Source organism: Leptonychotes weddellii, chromosome 8 (genome assembly GCF_054177405.1).
Source record: "Leptonychotes weddellii isolate Sample4059 chromosome 8, ASM5417740v2, whole genome shotgun sequence".
NCBI lineage: Eukaryota > Metazoa > Chordata > Mammalia > Carnivora > Phocidae > Leptonychotes > Leptonychotes weddellii.
Genome location: NC_138376.1, coordinates 110,909,037 through 110,931,800, shown reverse-complemented (window position 1 = coordinate 110,931,800; position 22,764 = coordinate 110,909,037). Strand labels below are relative to the sequence as shown.

At 40.0% G+C, this 22,764-nt stretch overlaps 1 protein-coding gene across 8 annotated transcripts in view; it reads right to left on the bottom strand.

The window, feature by feature from the left end:
* PHACTR2 (phosphatase and actin regulator 2) overlaps positions 1-22,764 on the bottom strand; it is a 255,603-nt gene that overhangs the window by 83,512 nt on the left and 149,327 nt on the right. For all 8 annotated transcript variants that reach the window (XR_014147366.1, XM_081827428.1, XM_081827426.1 and 5 more), the window contains exon 2: positions 10,983-11,150. Coding sequence is in view for 7 of the 8 variants with exons in the window: in XM_081827428.1 (XP_081683554.1) it covers positions 10,983-11,150 (168 nt within the window). In the remaining variant the exon portion in view is untranslated. The remainder of the gene's footprint in view (positions 1-10,982; positions 11,151-22,764) is intronic.

The following is a 22,764-nucleotide window of genomic DNA, read 5'->3' as shown; positions in this document are numbered from 1 at the left end:
CTCCCCTCAAAGTAAAAAATACCAGAGTGGTGAATGACCAAGAAATGACCTCTTTTGGGAAAGTCATGATCACAAATGCAGTAATAGTGAACTAGTTAGTAGTTCGTTTGTATATTTGCCTCCAACCTAAGCCAAACACAACTCCTACTTCTAAGAACATCTCAGGCGTCCAGCGTCAGAGTTGTCAGGAATAGCCACTATATTTGTCTGTGGACTATATAGGCTCATTGGCCCATGGCCATGGTCAAAAAGAGAGGCAAGGCAGAGAAAAGGTTTGGAAAAATCAAAAACCTATTTGTGTTTTCTGAAAGGGCTAAGGTTTGACACACAAGCACAAACCAGTGCTCAGTGAAAAGCTTCATTCCTAGGGCCCCGCTTTGCTGGGGGAAGTTTGCAGGAAATGTTTCCAAAGGGGCTGCCAAAAACAGCCACAGGTAGCCTGGAGGCTATGAGGTCTGGACCATGCGAAAACCATTCCAGTGATCTCTCAGCTGTGACCTCTGCTTTTCTTCCTCAGAGAAGCCCCCAATAGGCGAGCTATAAACATAAACCAGTTCCCCCCCACCCCACAATGTGAAGGTAAAAGGAGTTGGGGAACATCTCTCTTTGCTCTGATCTGGAAAAGGTACAAGATAAGTAGAAGGAATGGAAAAACGGTAGAGTTAAGGAAGGCACAAAGAGAAATGTTTTGAGAAAGAAAAGAGGAATCAAAACTGTAGTTAAGAGGTTGACAGGAGAAAAACGGGGAACCCAGAGAGGGAAAGGCTGACGTGCAATGTGGACAGCTGAGAAGAACGGTACGCCCGAGACACTGAAGAACAAGCTTCACAAGCCTCAAGAAACCTCCCCCTTTGTTAACTACTGTATTCTTGGAGCATTGAGGAGCATGTAGGCTCACAGGAGGAGGTCGGTGAGTATGTGCTGTGTGAATGAACAACAAGGAAGGCTCAGCAGGGCCGGCAGGAAGAGTCACACGGTGGTCACCGAGGAGCTCTTACTGATGTGTGAGCTCAGGATGGCGCCTCACGGAGACCGGGGTGGCTCCTCCGAAGGAAAGCTGTCTTCTCATAATGTGTTTCTTAGGACCTGAAGGAGGCCATGCCGAGACTCCTCAAACCCTATTCTACTGATTTTTAACAAGAATGATTGTCTTCCCCAGAAGCAACTGGACAGCCCATCCAGTCAGAAGTTCTGAGTAGGAAACAGAAAGGTGTGGAAGGCCAGGGGTGGTTTTCTAACCTTCTGGCTGAAATCATGACATACAAAGAGTGGAGTGGACAACCGAAGGGAGTAGCTGCTGGAACTAATGGTGTCAAATCAAGGTCTGGTTTTGTAGACCTTAACATCTGTACAGTAATGCCAGCCTGTGAGGCCCATTCCATGGAAAAAGGAGTGATATGCCGGGTGGAGACTGGATTGGCCTAGTGAAGAGGACCTTAAAGCTGAGTTAGAGAGGGAGGAAAACACTCAGATAACGGTCTAAAATCAGGTCCCATGGAAGACAGCAGCTAGGACAGAAGACACAGCAGCAGAGATTTCTGGTGCTTTCAGAGAAAATAACATCCCAGAAGTGTGGGCACAGTATGAATGGGTGCAGAGGCAGAAAAGTACTATAGAAAGGAGATCTGGGGGGTCAACCTAGGAAAATAACTCTTTGAGATGTGGTGGGACAGGATTCCTGATAACTTGAAAGAGTCAGATCTGATCCAAGGGGTAGGTCTAATGTCGGGAGGGAGCACACCCAGCTGGACACTGTCAGGGAAACATACACAACTGAGGGAGACATATGTTGGAGAATATGTAGAAGTGGTTATACAGAAAGGACATACACAGCACATTGTTAGAAGGGGGTAAAATGGATCACCCAGCTTGGAGGATTTGGCTCTTTTTCTATACATAGAACATTAAGTGAGCAAAAGATATTTCATTCCTACTGACAAATTCTTATCATTTTAATAACAAGATGAATTCCTATTGCAGATGCAATTCTAAATATAAAAAACATGGTTGATGAAGTGCAATCATAACAATCTGGGAGGAAGTCATGGTGTTATCTTGGCATTAAAATGGCTAAGAAAGGGAACATGAAGTCTGGTACCCTGTGGGCTCTGTGAGAGCAGGGACCTCGTCAGGCTTGTTCATCACTGTGTCCTCAGAACAAACTGCCTTGGGCCTGGTACTCAACAAAAATGTACTAAATAATCTAGACAATTTAATATGGCCCCATGGTGAGAAACTCCGAACTGAAAACACATCAAGGGGATGAAAGAACTTTACGGAAAGATGGAAGGACCATCACATAACACTGTGATTTGGAGATATGTATAAATATATATATATTAGTGCCAGGGCATAGCTAGAAAAATTGGAGAGAATTTGTTTCGGCTCAATGTAAAAGAAACTTTCCTCAATAATTAGAGCGAGAAATCAGGAGCTCAGAAGTGGAATGATTACATGTTGTCAGGTTTGCTGGAGACAGTGGACATTCCTGCCTTGGGGACAGACCCAGATGAAAGGTACGGTATTCTACAGCCCTCAAATTCTCATTCAATTGAAAATTCAGAAGATATTTTCCTAGAGTTTCAGTAAGTAGTGTTTGGCTGTATGTGAATATGTTTTAATAGTGCCCAGCTTCAGGTGTATTGTGGACCAAAGTGAATTTGTAAATTAATTTGGGAATATACTTGTCATTCCAAGTAATATAACAAATCAGTATTGCAGATACCACTGGCATGTGAGTTAGGGACTGTTTACCCACAGAGGCGATCACACATTATTGTGTCAGTTTATAAAAGCATTCTCTGCAGGACTTGATACTCAAATCCACCAAAAAACCAACATATGAGGGATTCTACACTCAGACTCCATGAAGCTGGATTTCTGATGCCCTGTCAAAATCTGGCTCCTAAATTCTAACTTAAGAAAGGAAGCCATAACCAAACATTTATATTACAGAGTTAAATTCCTTTCCTGGATTCCTGCTTCTCTCCTAGAATTGTATAGAATGAAATGACATGATTTGTTAGGAGCCATGGTGCCAGCAATAGATACCAAGATTAACAACCATGAGGTTCATGAATGTGAGATATTTTAATCATTAAGAGACTGGATAAAGTTCATAACGAACTACATTCAGTATATTGACACCATTGTTAGATAGAAGGAAATCCATGCTCTAACACATGTGACTACTTAATAGGATTTCCCTGAGTACTTTTCTTTCCCTCCCTCCTGTCTTTGTTCAAATGTTGTTTTCCGAGTAAAGTTTCTCTGACCACCACATTTTAAACTGTAACTTACCTCCTATATTCCCTGTTTCTTGCTTTATGTTTTTTCTTCTCATTTTCTAACGTTGGGGGTTGACTTTCTGCCTCCTATCCCTACTAGAATATAAGCGCCATAAGGGAAGGCAGGATTGTCTCTTTAGTTCTCTGCTGTATCACTAGAGTCTATAACAGTACCTGAAACATAGTAGATGTGGATGCTCAGTAAACATCTGTTGAGAAGACAAATGAGTGTTGTCTAATGTATCAGCAAGGAGCGCTATGTGGACCTGGTTGAGCTGTGTGGTCTTTGGCTGATTATGTAACTTCCTTCTGCTACAGTAAATTGGGAAAGGGAGAGATTCTCTTCCCTTGCTCCAAGGCGGTGTTAGGGTGAATGATACACGAAAGCACTTCCATCTTCTTAGTGGAACAAGATAGATGAAACCAAAATGCTGTTGTTTATTATGCAATCAGACCAGTCCTTAACAAATATCACCCTATGCAAATCTTCTAACTTTGCCCTACTTTCTAGATAAAGAAAATAATCCCACGCAGCAACATTATGCCTCTATGGTTACAGAGAACATGATCTTTAATAGGACCAAACATAATTTTGACCCTTGTCAACCATTTTTCTATGCATACGCTGCTAAAATTAGTCAGGTAAGTAGAATCAAAATTATTCTTCAGACCAAATCCTTCTCACAGCAAAAACTCTAGGATATGAAGCAAACCCACACAGTAGAATCACCTTTCAGTGATCAATCCTTAGTGATCTGGGTATGAAGTTATCTTCCAGAGATACAACATAGTGTAATGGTCAAAAGTACTGGCTGGGCACTACACTGCTTGAGTTCAGATATCGTGTTTGCCTCCTACCAGGTATGCCCGAGGGCAAGTCATTTGATTTTTCCGACCTTAGTGTCCTCATCAGTAAAACTGAGATAACAGTAGCACTGAAACTTCATAAGCTTTGATGATTAAATGAGTTAATGTGAATAAAGTTCTTGGAGCAGAACCTAGCATATGATAGCATTCAGTACAAATTAGACATTATTATTATTACAGAATGCAGAGTACCAGTACATTAAAGTTTTTACCAGAGGACTCTCTACAGATCACTCTGATTCTTAGAATGCTGATAACTTGCAACAATGTTATCTAAAAATCTAGGCAGGCATTCCTTCTGCATTACTGACAACACAAGTAAAAAAGTCATGATTATAATGAAGACAAATGTCTTTATTTAGGAGTATAAGTTTCTTTTAAAATAAGGGCAAAGATAGGAAAGAGAAATTTTCCCTAATTATTTTGTTGGCTTCTTAATAGTTGTACATGGTTGCAATTGTGAGTACATGTTTTTGGTTAGTATTTTAATTTATTGTCTTTCTCTTTCCCATTATGATTTTTCAATCTTTAATTTCTTTTACAAAGTCCTGAAGCACCCAGTGCTGTATTTTTAGTTATAGTGGATATTCAATAAATAAGCAATTCAAGGCCCATTTAAGTGTACATATTGGGGGGCGCCTGGGTGGTTCAGTCGGTTAAGTGTCCAACTCTTGATTTTGGCTCAGGTCATGATCTCAGGGTTGTGAGATAGAGCCCATCATCGGGGTCTGTGCTGGGCGTGGAGCCTGCTTAAGATTCTATCTCACCTTCTCCCTCTGCCCCTCCCCCGCTCATGCTTGAGCTCTCTCTCTAAAAAAAAACGTACATACTAGGTATAAATTATTATATAAAGTACTTTCTGAAGTGGGGCAAAAGTGAATGAGATAGTCTCTGACCTTCAATATTTTACATAGCAAATTAGAAGCAGACACATAAACTAGAAAAGTCAAAGTATACATATCTTAACAGAATTAGAAGCAAAGGAGGGGAAGTTCCTACTCAGTTGATAGAGAATCAAGGTTAAGAGTATCTTCAGGAAGGGTCAGTCAGTTAAGCATCTGCTTTTGCCTCAGGTCATGATCTCAGGGTCCTGGGATTGAGCCTGGCTCCCTGCTCAGCGGAGAGTCCCACCCCTGCTCATGCTCTCTCTCTCACAAATAAATGAATAAAATCTTAAAAAAAAAAAAAAAGAGTATCTTCAGGAAAGGGGTGCCTTGGTGGCTCAGTCAGTGGGGCGTCCAACTCTTATCACAGCTCAAGTCTTGATCTCAAGGTCATGAGTTCAAGACCCACATTGGGCTCCACACTGGGCATGGAGCCTACTTAAAAAAAGAATATCTTCAGGAAAGAAGAGCTATGTCATGACCCTTGCATGACATGGTATCTCCCCAGGTGTAGCTGTAAGATGATGATGCTCAGAGCAAGAAGAAAGAAGAAAGGAAGACAGGCTTGGGGACAAGAAGGCTTTGGGGCATGCTCAGTAAGTGGTGACCCTGTGTGACTGAAATCCAATGTAAGTGACTGACAGGAAAATGACAGAAAAGGTCAGTGTGGGTTACACTGAGGAGAGCTTAAGAGTCTGGAATTCACTTAGGAAACAATGTGGGGTCAGTCATACTTTAAGCCAAGGACCGACAGGACCAAATAAGCAATTCAAGGCCCATTTAAGTGTACATATTGGGGGGCGCAATCATTGCAACAATGTTATCTAAAAATCTAGGCAGGCATTCCTTCTGCATTACTGACAACACAAGTAAAAAAGTCATGATTATAATGAAGATAAATGTCTTTATTTAGGTAATGGTTTACCTGAAGAGATTCCCTCATAGTGGTATCTAAGTTGACCTAGAGGAGAGAGGGTAGGGATGGGTAGTTTGCCTACCTATTTCTCCAAATCCACAATAATCCTTGTTCTTTCTGGTCACCCAGCTCTTGCGCTGTACCATTTTAGCAACAGGAGCTCCAGCACTTGAGGTTTGGGGCCTGAGGGGACCACTCCCTCAAACCCATTCCCTGTGTTCCACTTCATACAGCAAGTTTCTGTCCTGAATCCTTTGGTAACTTCTTGTCTTAGTTACCAGTTCTATTCCCTGGTTCCTTTGAAAAAAAAAAAAAAAGGAGAGGGTCTCTCTTTGAGTCTTTCTGATTCCTGTACCAGGCACCATCTGCTCATGAGTACTACCACCTAAGTAATTTAGAATACCCTGGCTACTAAGGTCTACCTGGATTTCCCACTCTCACTTACCTGGATGCTCTCCTATTCTACCCCATCAGGCAGAACACAAGCCATTTTAGTGTGAAATACCCATTGCTCTATTTGCCTGGCCTGAGACTTGGAAAGTTGTCATCTTGGTTACCCTGGGGTTCCTGACAGCCTCTGGCATCCTGAACCTTCACTGTCAGCCTCACCAGCTAGGTCAGTTTCTCCTGTGGGCAGATTTACTGCCAGAACCTCACCTTCTCCCTACCTTCTCTAGCATTCTCTAGCTCTCTATAGCCGGTACAGCTAATACCTAAATATAACCAAGAGGCTACCTGCAATAATAGAGTGATAAGGACCAGATAATACGGATTGAGAAGAAAGGCTAATGTGAGAGAGCCTGTACCGGGAGAAAACACATGAAAGGTTTTAGGAACTAATGGAATGTAGAAGATGGTAAGAGGCAAGGAAGAGTCAAAGGACTCTATGGTTCCAAGTCTGGATGCCAAATAAAGCCATGTCTGCAACAGCACAGATAGCTGGGATTGGCAAGGGATCTGTTTTGCTTTGAAATGGATTTTGTACATAGTACTTTTCCACTCCCTCTTCTCTCACTCTGTGCTCATTCATAGCATCTACCTCTCTAGAATGAAAGCTCCAGGAGGGCGGGAACCTTGCTTGCTCACTCACTCCAGAATATCTGACTCCAGAACAATACTTGCATGCATCACGTTTTCAGTGCAGATATATGTAGACCTTATGAATAGATTTCGAGTTAACATGCACTCCTTAGGCATTGCTACCCATCAAGTGCTTGGGTAGATGTGCCTAGGTCTTGGGTGGAGACTCGGCTTGAGAGATGTGGGTACTGAGAAGAGATGGCATGATGAGAAAGAGCACAAAGAAAGGGAAGGGCTAAGACACGTAGCAAACTCCCTCAAAGGTTTAGGGGACAGGAGAAGGGGGAAAGAGGAGACAAAAGGCAGCAAGAAAAGTCAAAGACAACCAAGATAATGACATCTTTTGTAAATCAAGGGAAGACCAACCAGTGATGGCAAATGCTGCAGCGGTTGGGATGGATGAAAATGAGAGAGCGACTCTGAATTTCCCGATTGGGAGGCTTGGAGTGTCATCAGTGGAGTGCTGGATGCAGGCAGAGATGGCAGAGGGAGAGGAATGATAGTGTGGAGAGGACGTGGAAGCAGTGACATTGGCTGGATTTTCAAGATGTTTGGTCTTGATGGCAACAGACTCTGCAGAAGTTGGAGGAACAAGTGTTGTTTAGACAGGGGATTTGTTTGTATTCTTATCTTTGTGGAGATGGAAATATATTTAAGGATCCAGAGGGAGGAACCTCAGCCACTACACACACGGCACCCCCCCCACCAAAAAAAAGAAAGAAAAAAACCAGGAAGAAATAATTATGTAGGAAAAGAAGTGTAAATAACATTTTGAGTTCTAAAGACACAGAAGGGATGTAACTGAGAGCAAAGGTGGGACCAGAGAAGGGCCCTCTAGCTCAGGAGATGAAGAGTGAAGAAAAGAGGCACTGGGGGAAAGTAAATGGAAAGAAGACTGCTCTCCTGCCCTAGACCCAACAGTCTGTGGACCAGCCTACACAGAGTTGAAGAGACAGGTAACTTTCCACTTTAAAACAAGGCCAGAGAACTTGAAGTTGGGGCCGAGGCCCAGCCTGACTTATAGGACAAGATGGCCTTCCAAAATATAGCTGGCTCAAGGACTACCAAAGCAAGCAGAGGACAGGACACTTCTCTCTCTCTCTCTTTTTTTTTTTAGATTTTTATCTTTAAGTAATCTCTACACCCAATGTGGGGCTTAAATTCATACCCCGAGATCAAGACTCACATGCTCCACCAACTAGGATCCTTCTTTACTACCACCACCACAGCAAACATATGAGTACAATGGCACTGATTACGATGGCATTAATAAACCAGTGTTGCATCCTCTCTGTTACCAATTAAAAATTCCTACAACAGAAACCCAGACTAGGAAAAGCAGCATTAATCACTAGGTAGCAGAACGCAGTAAGATTCATAGCCATGTGACTATAACGCCAGGAGTTTAGGGGAAGGAAAAACAAAGATTTACTTTTCTTGGAAGAAATGCATCTTCTTTCAGATCCCAACATATTGTGGGACGTGCCTAAGGTGTACTTTATAGTATGCCAGACAGCACATGGCCTTGGTCATATCCAAACAACTAGAGTTCACTGTTTGAGACAATTTATTAAAGAAAAAAACACCTTTCTCTTAGTTATTTCCAAATGCATCAGTTTTCCTCTAGATGTGACATCTTTCCTCAATGTGAATAAAACATCTGTTACACCATTGTGCCTCCCTTTATTTTAGGCTTTACTGATACACTTCATAAAGCTCAGCAGAAATTTAAGCCTTAAAATAAGCATATATATAAGGTAACAACAAAGTATTTTATAATGGGACACTTGATAACATCTTAACGAAATTCAAGTAAGACATTAAGATGGGTTTAGAAAGAAATGACACAAATGTAGCAGATAAATTCACAAAGAATTGTTAACATATCTCCTTGGCTTGTCTTTATTCTGTTATGTCACAATTTTGTTGCAAAGAAAACAAACATCTAATAACTTTTTCAGGTTGTTAATGTAGTTTGGTAGTCTTTAGGAACTAGGGATATAGTATCCACAAATAACTCTTTGGAGCTAAACTTATATAAAATCCTATGTGAATCTGAAAAGAAAACAATAGAAAGATGGCTAGGCTTTCCTCAACAAATATGGGATAACATAAAATAACACTTAATGCTGTTTAAAATGACTTTTCTTAAATATTCAGGGTTACAGCCTGAATATTAAAAATAGATGACAAGGAAAAGTGAAGGAGAATTTCTTTGTGCCTGTCTTTTCTACATTAGGGAGAGAAAAGTTAGCAGCCAAGATTCAAGTAAAGGGCAAGCTAGACAAACAAGGAGACTTTCATCCTCCCTTCTTAATATTTTCTTACCGGCACTGTCTGGAGCCCTACTCCCATCTTGGGTAGCCATGGTAACCTGAAGGGCCAGATTCTCTCAACAATTAGGGAAACATGGGAGGGGGACACTTAAGAAGACCGGTGTGGTTCCATTCACAACTGAAGAATAAGGGAGAACAAGATGTCCAGCCAGGGATTAGGAGTCAAGGACTGACAACAGAATCTGGAACTGAAAGCACCTTGGAATTCAACTCATTCAACTCTGATCTGATTTGCTCAAGGTCACATGGTACCTGGGAGGCAAGGACACTACCAGAACTCAGATGTCCTCACTCAGCACAGCACTCTGTCCACTTTCCACTGCTTCTAATCCAAGAAGCCGATTAGAAACTACAGAAAATGTAATAACCAAGCTATTGTTATTTCCTCTTAAGCCAAGTCTCTTTTTCCCCCCTCTCTTTTCATTATAGAAATTTTCCAGTATCTCCACGTAGAGACGTGAGGATAATAAACACCCTGTACCCATCGCCAAGCTTAAGCAATTACCAACTTGTGGCCAATCTTCTTTCATCTACACTCACCCCCACCTCCAGGATTTTGAAACAAATCCCAGATATGGTATCATTATTTCTTTTTTAAACATTAAATGCTCAAAGAAGTTATATAGCTGCAAATGCATCAGAAGCAATTTGTTAGGAAGCTTTGGTGTCCCTATTCCATACCTTTGTGCTATGTGAGGTATTTTCTATTTTATTTCACAGCTCTAGAACTAAAGGCCAGCTCCTATGTCAGCACAGACCAGTAAGATATGCTCTGTGACCCTGCACATACACTGACAATATTAACCTTGGTGCAATGAGGAATTTTGATGAAGTGGCTGTATTAGACAATAAGCATGGAGAATGCTGAACTTACATCAAGAGATAAATGCTTTTCTACCTTAAAGGTAATATCACTGATACCAGACACTTGTTTAAATTGGGCTTAATTCAGGCCTGAGGTTTAAAGCTAATTTCTTCCATGAGTCCATATGAAAGGTACTAAATAATGTAATTCTTAAAGTTTAACAAATCCACAAAATAATAATAATAAATTTTCACACCAATAGTGTTATGACTCCCTTAGGACAGAAACCATTTATTTGTCTTAAAGGCATGATGGAAATTTTAAATTTAACAATAAAATATAGCAACACTTTTCCTTCAAACAGCCATTTACATTTTGCCCACGAAACAAATACATTCAAAAAAAACATTCAAAAAACTTTTAAATTAAAAATAGGATTGTGCTACTGGAACTAAGTAGATAGACAGATAATATTGTGTGTGTGGGAATGGATATTTCAGGTACAATGTTGACAAATAACATTTTCCGTTCTAATTTTCTATTTCACCTTCCTTCACCTTCCCCTCCCTCCACACTAGTTTTCCATATGAATTTACAAGTATACAGTTAAAAACAAGAATATATTAGAAAGTCAGTGAGTGGAAAAGGAGGCAAATCAGAACTCTAAGTTGTTTTATCCTGAAATTAACTAATTTCATTTCAAATATGGACTTTTTTCTGGGGAAAAAAAAAAGCCCTACAAGACACAATTTTTTATCTTTTAAAAATTTAACAACTTATCTTCTAGCAAAGTTATGATATTCATACCTGCTGAGGTTTCTCTAAATTTGTCACTGGTCTTCTTTTTCCTCCATTTCCAAGGCTTAAAGATTTTACCGATGGTGGAGAGTTTCCCCTTTCTCTTGAAGGGAGGCGTTTGGGAACCTGCTGTTGGGCCATCCGAATTTGCTACAGAAGCTTTGTCCAGTCCATCAACTGTATAAAGAAAAATAAAGTCAGAGAAAAGCTGTAATAAAAAGTTTGAGATAACATCATCTGTTTCTTCCTGCACTTTAATAGCAAGTATGACCACTTTAATTGGAATCTCATGTAAAGTTTATTTTGTCCCACTCCCTAGCTGGTAGAACTCCCCTAATATCAATCAGTAAATCAATCAATCAGAAATTACAGTCCCCTTAGATAATCATTTTGGGAAAATAGAAAAGAAGCAAGAGACTTACATAATAGGTAGGGCCAGACAAATAAGGGTCTGTGAAACACAGCTGGATCCGTCTGCAGCAACTACATCACTAGTTTGTGGAGGAAGAGAGTATTCTAAGTATTCCTGAAATAGGATGTTCCTCCAGAGGCTAGTATGGCATTCTCAGTAATGAATACTACAGTTATGGTGTAGTTAAAACCACTGTTTCTCCTTTGCAAAATAAAATGTAGTGCCAAGAAGCTAAATTCTAATTTTTACAATCTAAAACTATCTTTTACTTCTATTTAAAAAGAAAGTTTTCAGCTTCCCAATAAACTGATAATTTTCGCTAACAATAAGAAATGTGTGGAAAATGTGGGTATTGTGTGTGATAGAACATATCTTTAGTGCCTTAATCAACTTATTAATCAGAGAAAGGCCCAAAACCTTAAGTTGCCTTGCATTATGTTCAAAACAGAAGGTAGACAATGATGGCTTATGTTATTCCTACTATTAAATGGTAATGGCAAAAAACTGGAAGCAGCCCAGAATGGATAAACCATGGTATTGTTCATGCAATGAAATAACACTCAGCAATAATAATAATGATAAACCCCCACTGATACATACAACAACATGAATGCCTCTCAAAAACATTGTGCTGAAAAAAAGCCAAGCACAACAGAATACATACGTGTGGTTCTATTTATATGAAGTTCTAAAGGAGTCAAAATGAATTTATGACAATAGCAAAAAAAAAAGAAAATCAGAACAGTAGTTGCTTCTTGGAATGAGATGGAAGTAAACATTAGTTGAGAAGGGGCTTGAAGGGAACTTACTGAGGTGACTGAAATTATCTCAATAAGGGATAGATCATACACAACTCATCAAATGGTATTTATGATATCATGCATTTTACTTTATATAAAATTTACCTTTAAAAAAACCATAAATAAATAGTGATTTTGCATGCAATTAATGATATGCATGCTGATGTGTTTAGGGGTGAAGTGTACTGATGTCCATCAAAAATAATTAATGAACAGGGGCGCCTGGGTGGCTCAGTCATTAAGCGTCTGCCTTCGGCTCAGGTCATGATCCCGGGGTCCTGGGATCGAGCCCCGCATCGGGCTCCCTGCTCTGCGGGAAGCCTGCTTCTGGCTCTCCCACTCCCCCTGCTTGTGTTCCTGCTCTCGCTATGTCTCTCTCTGTCAAATAAATAAATAAAATCTTTAAAAAAAAAAAAATTAATGAACAGACAGATGGAATGGGCAGATGGATAAATACAATAAAGTAAATAAAACTTATACTCAAAAAATATATATAGCAAAAAGTTAAGTGTTAAATATTGGGGTGGATACGTGGTGATTAACTGTGTAATTCTTCCGTCTTCAAACTTTCATAAGAAAATACTGGGAAAAACAAAACAAAAGAAAAACTAAACGGCAAGAACTTTTGCTTGCAGGAAAATGGAGTAGACTTATTTTCCTATTCCTCCTGCTAAATAGAACTTAAAAACCCTGGATGTTATATATAAACGAAGCATAAGAAGACTCTGCAAAGTGAAAAGAAAGTAGACCACCCTGAGACTTCAGGACCCAAGAAACAACATGAAGGTGAGATTCCTGGGTTTTCTTTTTGTCTCATTTATACCAGACTTGTAGCTGAAGCGGTCACCAACCTGGAGACACCATGAGGCATAGACCAAAAAAGCCTCAACAAAAGCCTGTTCTCCAGACAAAAGAGCAAGAAAGGGACAGCCTAGCAAGATGAAAAACCTTTAGACAATAACTGCTCTACTCCAGCCAAATACCACAAGAGAAACTACCACCATGAATGCCAGCAAAGGCTGAGTGGGGTAGACTAGATGTCTACCCTCATGAAATTGTAACAAGAAGCCCCAACTTCCCTGTCAGAGAATTCAGGGAAGAGCAAGGAGGGAGTTGGGAACTTCATGCCCACCAGCTGGTAATGAACCATCCTCTACAGTGTCAGTAGTAACCACATGGGAGCCTGGCTGTCCACCCACCCCTACCCAGCAGTAATGAGGGGTCTCTCCTCCTCCATCCCCATAAATATTGGAGTGGTATCAAACCAATGCCCAGTGGGAACAAGACCAGCCCTATCCACTGTGGTATCAGTGGAGACCATGCAGGGATCTGGAAATACCATTATACCCAAGAGTAATGAGGAGCATTCCCTGCCCCCATTTCCACCATAAGGTATCAACAGAGGATGAGTGGGGAACCTGGAATTTTACCTCTACCTGGCAGTAATGAGGCAGTACCCTTCCTTCCAATGCTGGAGATGTGGCAGACATAGCCAGTTCAAAAAAAAAAAAGGATTCAACAGGATTTTGAGCCCATAGCATAATATAAAAATGTCTACATCTCAATCAAAAATCACTTGACATACCAGAACTAGAAAAATCTTAAACTGAAGGAAAAAATACAATCAATATACACTAATACCTAAATCCTTATGAGCTCCTTCCAAATAAGAAGGATAAATTCCATTCTTCCCTCTAGTGATGCCTATTCTAGTTTCAGATAGAAATGCAAATCCTGCAGTGACTGTTTCTTCCATAGATGGTTTCTGACCCTATTTTACCTGCCTATATGGACAGGGTATAGGCAGAGAGAAATATAGGACAGACTGATTTTGAAGCTAAGCCAGAGTGAAAATGTAAAATCCTGATTTACTTTACTTCCACTCTTGTCTAACTACCTTCCTCAAACAAGCGGCAAACCTAGGGAGGAACTGAGTGTCTGGTATTTCTTCTTTTTTGAGATTTTATGCTGAAGGGCTTAATTTTGTACAATTTAAATGTTGTGAAAGATATAAGGGCTGACTATTACACACATAGGAATGAGGGTTTCTATCTCAAATTCATCTCTGTGGCTATAGACATACATCTACTTCTCCTTTTCTCTCAAGCCACATATCCAGTTCCTTGACACTCCATAAAAATTCTGCTTTTGATCCAAACCACTTAAGAATAATCTACTTTTTCTCCTGAAAACAAAAATAAACAAAACAAAAAATAAGTAATTCTCTAGGTGACAGATGGGGAGACTGAGTGAGTGAAGAATTAAAGCCTTAATGTTAAATTCATAGCTGCATAAGAAATTAACTGCCATTATCTTTATTATGCATCTACAGTTCTAGTCTTTATCTCTGCTCTGGAAAGGGCCTGGGCCAGTGCCAATGACCAGAGCAGTGCGTACACATACGTATCTTTTTTCTGACTGAATAAATTCATCTGTAATTTTGTAATTGTTGGGTTAGTAAAGCAAACTACACTTCCAATTAGGAACCATATGTTGGCAGAGTTGGCCACACCGCCATTGTATTTCTATTAAATCATGAATGTGTAGGGGATTTTCATGTGCTTTTGAGTAGTATGAACAGAATATAAACTCTCTTCTCTCCTCCAAACACTTAGGAGACTGCCAGTTCCATTGGTACAGCTATAATTTTTCTTTTGAACCATTTACCATTAAAATCAGTTTGAAATTTAATAAAAAAAATTTTCACAAGTCTCCTGAATCTTACATTTACATGCAGATGAGAACAAACTGCTAGGTAAATCCCAGATGAAAGTCTAAATTTCCTGTTTTGAAGGCTAATTTTGATTGACTTTCATGTTTTGAAAAGTAACCTGTCCTTCATCAGAAGTTTCTTTTTCACACTTGAGATCAACATTTCAAAATATTTATGAATTTTACAGCTTTTATGTTTTCCAGTATATGTCTGCCACTTTCCCCTTTAAAGGCCATAGAACTTTAGAGCAGTGTTTAGGGAAGATTTGACTTTATTTCCTATACTGACTTGAGGCCTCTCTCAACTGAAAAATGCCTTCATATATGTACTATCATATACAGGGGCATACATTTCTGGACACAGAACCAAGTAGGCAACAAGATCAGAATAAACTCAAGCTCTGAGCCATCGCAGATGAGACTGGATAATGATTTCCAAGGAAGCCAAGTGGCTATCCTTGTCCTGAGTTCACTAATGGAGATCCTTACTCTCTTGCTAATCAGAGTTTACTTTGGGTTGTATCAAATCTCTTCCTTTTGGGGGGTAAGATGAATCATCACCGGACAGGAAGAGAAAAGGAACAGAAAAATCAAGGTGTGTGGCATTACATGAGAGTATGAGTTAATTCTGAAACTGCTATCCATGGACACTGGGATAGAATAAATAAGTAAACGGACAGTCGATGTTGGGAGCCAGGTTTCTCACTGCTGGAAAGGGAGCTTATTGATAAGCAAGGCGGGGGGGGGGGTAGCTAGAATGATCCATACGGCACTGTATTAGGGTTGGAAATGTCATAATGAACTCATGTTTGGCCAGACAGATAGACAGAAAGAGAGAGAGAGAGAGGGAGAGAGAGAGAGAGAGATACGCGTGTACATATAGCTCAGTATACACACATGTATTTCCTAGTTCTGTTCATTCAGAAGGCCTAGAAGCAGCAATACCCCAAGTGAGCACACTGGCACTCAGTTCTTGGTTTCTAACTGTGCTCTTCAAAGAAAAGGAATCAGATCTCTACTGAAATGGCTGCTTCCATGGCTAGGGCAAGGAAAATACTAGATGAGCCGGGAGCATGTTACAGTGCCAGAAAGTAAGCAAGTGCTTAAAACACATACTGATGGGAGTATGTCAAAGTCACACAGGAGCCAACTGAAAGAGTCCCAATGGCCAAAGCTGGAACAACTTGAGCAACAAAATAAAGTGGTATTAGATGATAATCCAAAGTATAAAATTAATATATACAATATTGACAGAGACAAATATTGAATACTGATACAGACAATATCACACTGATATAAATACTGAATGGTTAATAATATAATACTGATATAGATAAATATTGAATAATTAAATAAATGTGGGAAAACGAATTTGTACAGAAGAACTACAAATAATTTATATAAGCACTCCATCTCAAGGGAGTGGAGCTGAACACTCCCCACTCCTTAAATGTGGGCTACGCATTGGGACTTCCTTCCAAAGACTGCAACATAAAACGGAGGGGGAGGAGTGACCTTACAGAGGAGAAAATTGACAAACACTACCTCAGCTAAGTGATCTTCATTAATTCCATCAGTAGTAAGTCATGTTGATAATATATACCCTTGAAATGATGGATGAGAATCATACTTCAAAACTCATAACCCCGCTGTAACCATGAGAAAAACATCAGACAAAACCAAAATGAGGGGCATTTACAAATTACCTGACCGATACACCTCAAACTGTCAAGGTCATTAAAAACAAGGAAAGTCTAAGAAATGATCAGAGACCAGAGGATGCTAAGGAGACATGATAAATAAATGCAATGTGGTATCCTGGATACCACCTGAAACAACAACAAAAAAGAGCAGTTGGGGAAAATGAGGGAAATCCTAATAAACTATGGAATTTAGTTAACAGTAATGCACCAATGCCCTGTTCTTTGGTTGTCACAAATGTATTATACTCACACATGAGATGAACAACAGGAGAAAGTAAGTAGGGGGTATATGAGAACTCTCTGTACTATCTTTGCAACTTTTCTACAAATCTAAAACTATCTTAAAATAAAGAGTTCATTTGTATAAATGTGGCATTAGCTAGCATGGAGGTGCATGAGGATGAGGATTTAAGAGGTTCTTAGGGGTGAAGATACCAGCTGTAGGGAGACCTCAGGGAGTACTGCTTTTACCAACAGTAAACATTTCTGCTCAAAGAGCTTTTGGGAAGTTAATATGCTTTAGAATTGCCCATCTTTCTCTCTAAAATCTCTTCTTAACAATATTTTCAATTCCTAGTATTTTATCACCAAGAGATATTTATAGGTCATCAAATTGCTATTTCAGCACTTTTTAGCACATGATAGACCCAAATAAGGTAACTGACATTCAACATCTTTCAAAAGCGTAGATAATGGGCCTTGAAAAATGGTGTCAGGAATTATTCACTCAGTTACTGTGAGGCCATACAGACAGAGTTGATCCGAACATACCAATACTCTCTCTCCCTCTTTCTCCCTCTCTCTCTCTCTCTCTCTCTCACCATGCCAGGATTAGTATCATGTACTGCTGACACAGAATGACAAACCTGGGAATAAAAAAGGTTTCTTGTTCTTTATTTTTAAATCATTGAAGCTGAACTGTTTTCAATAATAGAATTTTATTTGGGAATCAAAGTAAATTTAATGGACTGAAGCTTATTTCATGACAATTGAGGACACATTTCCTATCTCATCCATTTTTTCCCCTGCACTCATGGGGATGGAAGAGTGAATGGCACAATTCAGGTACAGAAATCCCATAGCTCATGCCAGTGTGAAAGGTCTGATGAACAGTACCCAGCAATGAACTAGCCACTGACCTACCTTGTGTTTCATTCTCTCCTGAAAGTGGAAATTAGTGAGCACTTTATCAACAGCAGAATTGATAATCACTGGTATTTATTGAGTGTGTATGCGTGCCAGGCTCTGAGCTAAGTACCTTACCTGCCTTGGCTCATGCTAATTCTCATGACAACTCTGACATAGATACATCATCAGTCCCATCTTGGAGATGAGAAAAGACTCACAGAGACTAAATACCTAGCTCAGTATTTGCCAATGTGTGTGTGTGGAGGTGTATTCATATACAGAAAGATTAAATAAAGATTTATTGACTAAATTATACGACTGACAATGAATAAATAAGCATCTTCCTCAAGTGACACACTGCGTAAGTGGGAGAGCTTGGGTTCCAAGTCCGAGATGGTTCTCTTTACTATTGCACAGCAAGGCCTGCTTTAACTCAGTGCTATGAACCCACCATATAAGGTCCTGGGAGATCACAGACAGTAGGACAGGATTCTCACCCTTACAGAGCTAGCAGGATGGCTGGGGAAGCAGATGCAATCAGTGCTCCCCACGTGAGGAGGCACTGGACCAAAGGTGGGAACAGAGCCCAAAGGTGGAAGCCCATGGAGGGGAGCAGTCAACGCTGACTGAGGTGACTGGGGAATGTTTCACAGGGAGTGAGAGACTTGACTGGGAACCGAAAAGATGAGTAGACTTTTCTGTGGAAATCAAGGAGGGAATGGCCTGAAAGCGATCCGATCAAGGATGGCTGACCTTTTAAAGTAAAGCCAAGAAAAACGTTCTCATTGCCATGCCATGCCATGCTGCTGTGCTCAAAATAGACACATGGTACATATTTACGGAAAAAAAATGAAAGCAAATTTATAAGATCATGTCTTTGAACATGTGAAATGGTTAAATGTGAAATATTTAAAAAGGAACTAAAGAATTAGTGAACTTTCTATATTATCAATGTATACACCATGACTTAAAAATCTGAGAATAATACAATTTTAGAGTTAGAAAAGATTTTGGTTGGTGCAGGGAAAAAAATTGCTTTTCATCAGCTGATTGTTTAAAGAAAAATCAACATTAAGGTAATAAGGCTAAAAATATTTATTTTTAAAGATTTTATTGATTTGTCAGAGAGTGAGTGAGAGCACAAGCGGGGGAGTGGCAGGCAGAGGGAGAGGGAGAAGCAGGCTCCCTGCTGAGCAAGGAGCTGAATGGGGGACTCAATCCCAGGATCCTGGGATCATGACCTGAGCCGAAGGCAGATGCTTAACCGACTAAGCCACCCAGGTGTCCCAGCTAAAAATACTTTTTTAATTGTGTAGCCATCATCTTTTAAAATCCAGTAAGAGTAAAAAGAATAGAATGTAAACAAGAAATTAAATTTGAAGAAAAAGAATAGAATATGAAAAACCTTGATATCATAGAGTCAAATGAAGTTATATTAGTCCCCCCGGAGGAAGACTGCTCTCATAACTCAACTCCATATTTGCCAATTTCCAGTCCTCTGTCACTTGAAAGAAGCTATAAAATTATCTAAAGGGACCTGGGGTAAGATCAGTCATTCAAATTAATACTATGGAGCTCTTTCAAAATGATTTTTAGGTATACTGACAGACAGCAAATGATTTTGTACATGCAATCACCATCCAGATCAAAGTCTAGAATCATTTCCAGACCCAGAAAGCTTCCTTGTGCTTCTTCCCAGTCAATACCCACTCTCTCCCATCCATTCCGCCAAATAACCACTGTTTTAACCCCTATTACCACTGATTTGTGTCACCTAGTCTTGAACTTCAACTTAGTGGAATTATACAGCATACTCCTTTATGTCTGTCCTTTTTCACTGAACTTGATGTCTATGAGAATCATCTAAACACATGAGCATTCCAAAGCAAAGTTACCTAGCTACAAAATGGAAATCTGCTGTCTTAACAAGACCTCAGATGATAGAGCTTTATGATATGATAGAGACAATGATAAGCTTTATGCAAGCTCCTCTACTTATAAAGGATATCATTACTAATTTCTTTATCTGGAAAATGCAAATAATATCTCCCTTCCCTTGCCAGATTTCTGGGAAAGCTAATCTATCTTTCTATTATCTTTTGAGACTGCCCTGAAACTGTGCTAAATTGGAAGCTCACCTATGCAAGATGAAAGGTGAAGAAGCAGTTTATTTTCCATAAATAACGACAGCTTTATGTTTATTCCCACTCTGCATATGAAATCATGCAGCAGTTCTGAGCCATGCAATTCGCAGGAACACTGAGTACCACGTTATCTGTTATGGGAACAACAACTGTGTTTACATTCTACATTATCCTATATATATTAAAAATCTATATATATATTAAAAACCTCTCCTCAGTGGAGAAACTGAGACCCAAGAAGACTATGTGGCTTCCCAAGTCATTAACTAATGGCAGAGACATCATCTAGGCGCAGTGATTCCTGTTCAAGGCTTTCTTTCCCACTCCATGAGTCCGTCCTCATTGGAATATGACAGCTAAACTGGTGAACCAGTAGCACCTCTTGGTAGCTCTAGAAGGGCACTACAACTATTTGTAGAGCAAAAAGCAAAGAAGATGTTGCACAATCAGGACAGGCAATAAATCTCAGTTACTGTTTTGGGTTTTAACCATCCAATTAGAATGGTTGCCTGTAAGCCAAGAAGAGAGCTGAGTCCCACACCCAACTCTGCTTCTTAATAGCCCCGTGACCTTCGGCAAGGACCCCAATATTTCATTGCTGAAATGAGGAGACTAAGTTACATGATCTCTAGGCTTGCTTCCAATTTTAAAAATTCTATGATTCTCATACTGATTTGTGCTGAATACATAGATCTTACAGGCCACATGAAGACCTGTTCTAAGTGCGTTATGAATGTTGCCTCCTTAACTGTCAACACAACCCTGTGAAGTAGGTGCTTGTCAGCACTCCCACTTTATAAATGAGGAAGGTGAAGTCCAGAGAGAGCCAAGTAATTGGCCCAAGGTCATAGAGCTGGTAAGTGGGATTTAGTCAATAGTCTGCCTCCAGGGTATCCTTTGTACAAAATGGGTCAGAGGGATATGGGTGGGAATAGAGCTCTATTTTAAGAGGAGGCAAGACATAAACCTTAATGAATAATAACTCAGTTCTACCTCCAGCCTCTTCTGTGGACTAACCCAAGGAATTACAGCAGGTACTGTTATGCTCTCTAAAACAATGCCCAGTGTCTTCACAGTTTAGCTCATGCTAGTTGCAAGCAGTGTGTGTCCTTTGCTTAAATTAACTACGGTCCTTTGATTGCACATAATCCTTATTTACCATAGTATTAATTTTAGGAATTTGATATCACCAGTTTTTTAACTTGTTTTTCTAATGGAGGCAGCCATTATTTTTAAACCCCCAAAGGGAAAAGCTACTAAAGACTTCCATCTGTCTGCAAGCACTGACAAAGAATTTCAGAGTTTAAACTTGTGGCCGATAGGCCTGCAGAATGAGTATGTTTGTGCAGCTGTATGACATCCTGATGCTCTGACATGCACAACAGCCCCTAGACTTGCTATGGGATATTTAACAGATTAAATAATATCACTTGTATTTGGGGTTTAAAGAAACTCTGAGTAGAAAATGGGATCACTTTGCAAATGGAAAATGAATTTTATTGTTAAATAAAAGCATTTCAAGTTTTGAATACCACTGTGATCACAATAAGCAAAGGGTTCTATGAACAGCTTTGATGGCTCTACGTGGAAATATCAAGAACTTTGCTACAGAAGTGAAAATAAGAAAGGAAGCAACCAACCTTCTACCTTCCTTCCCTTACTAACCTTATCTCCTACAACTCCCCGAGTCTGGGGTGGGGAGCAGGTCATGGTGTGTGGAGGTTGTACTGTGTTTGTAAAAAAGAAGAAAAGGTCGACACATCTCCACTGGGCAAAACATCAACTGAGCAAATTTTACCTCCTCTACGTTAGGATAACAATCCCTTGGTTTGCTGAGCTTGGGCATAGCAATGAAACTTTTGGGGAGAAACTGGCAGATCTTATGTACAAGTCATAAAATAAAGTCAAATGAAATTTCATAATTTTTAAGTAAGTGAATAAATTTTGCTTGAGAGACAATTATGAAAAATTTCCCACTGTGGATGAATGTAACAGAAGTACTAATAAAATAACATATTAAATCTGGACCAATATCTTTAGGTTGAAAAGCTGGTGGATAAATAAGAGCCCTGAGAATCTACCTATAATGTGATAACTCTGTTTATAGTCCAGCAGTCCCCTGGCAGTCACACCAAGTCACCGAGGCTGGTATCTGGGAAGAGAATAGTAGCCACATGCAGAATTCCAGACTACCTACCCAAGGCAGAAATGAAAACTATAGGCTTATACAGTGTTAGGCAAGATGCTGGGAGAAGAATTTATGTCATAAAGAATCCCCAGGGCTCCCTGATTTATATCCTTACAATTCAGTTAAGAGGTGACTGCAACCACCAGGCATCTGAACTTGGAAAGCAGTGAAAATGAATTAGAAATGATGAATGGATCCAAGGGACACTGAGGAAGAAGTGAGGAGATGGGGGAACTGTCTAGAGAAATCATGGAGAATTCTATGGCCTGAACCTCTCTGAGGTGTGGTGGAATGTCAAGAGGGGACTTGGAGAAAGACCTACATGGCTTGTGTTCATACACCATGAACTTCAGGTATTGGCAGGACATTCAGGGGAAGATGTCCAGCAGACAGTCAGAAATACATTATTAGCACACTAGCAGGAAGTCAATGTTGAAGTTATTTGGGGGAGTCTTCCAAACAAAAGCGGCAGTTGAGGGCCAGAGGTAAACACTTAGAAAATGATTATATTTAGAAGGCAGTAGGCTGGGGCGCCTGGGTGGCTCAGTTGGTTAAGCGACTGCCTTCGGCTCAGGTCATGATCCTGGAGTCCCAGGATCGAGTCCCGCATCGGGCTCCCTGCTCGGCAGGGAGTCTGCTTCTCCCTCTGACCCTCCCCCCTCTCATGCTCTCTCTATCTCATTCTCTCTCAAATGAATAAATAA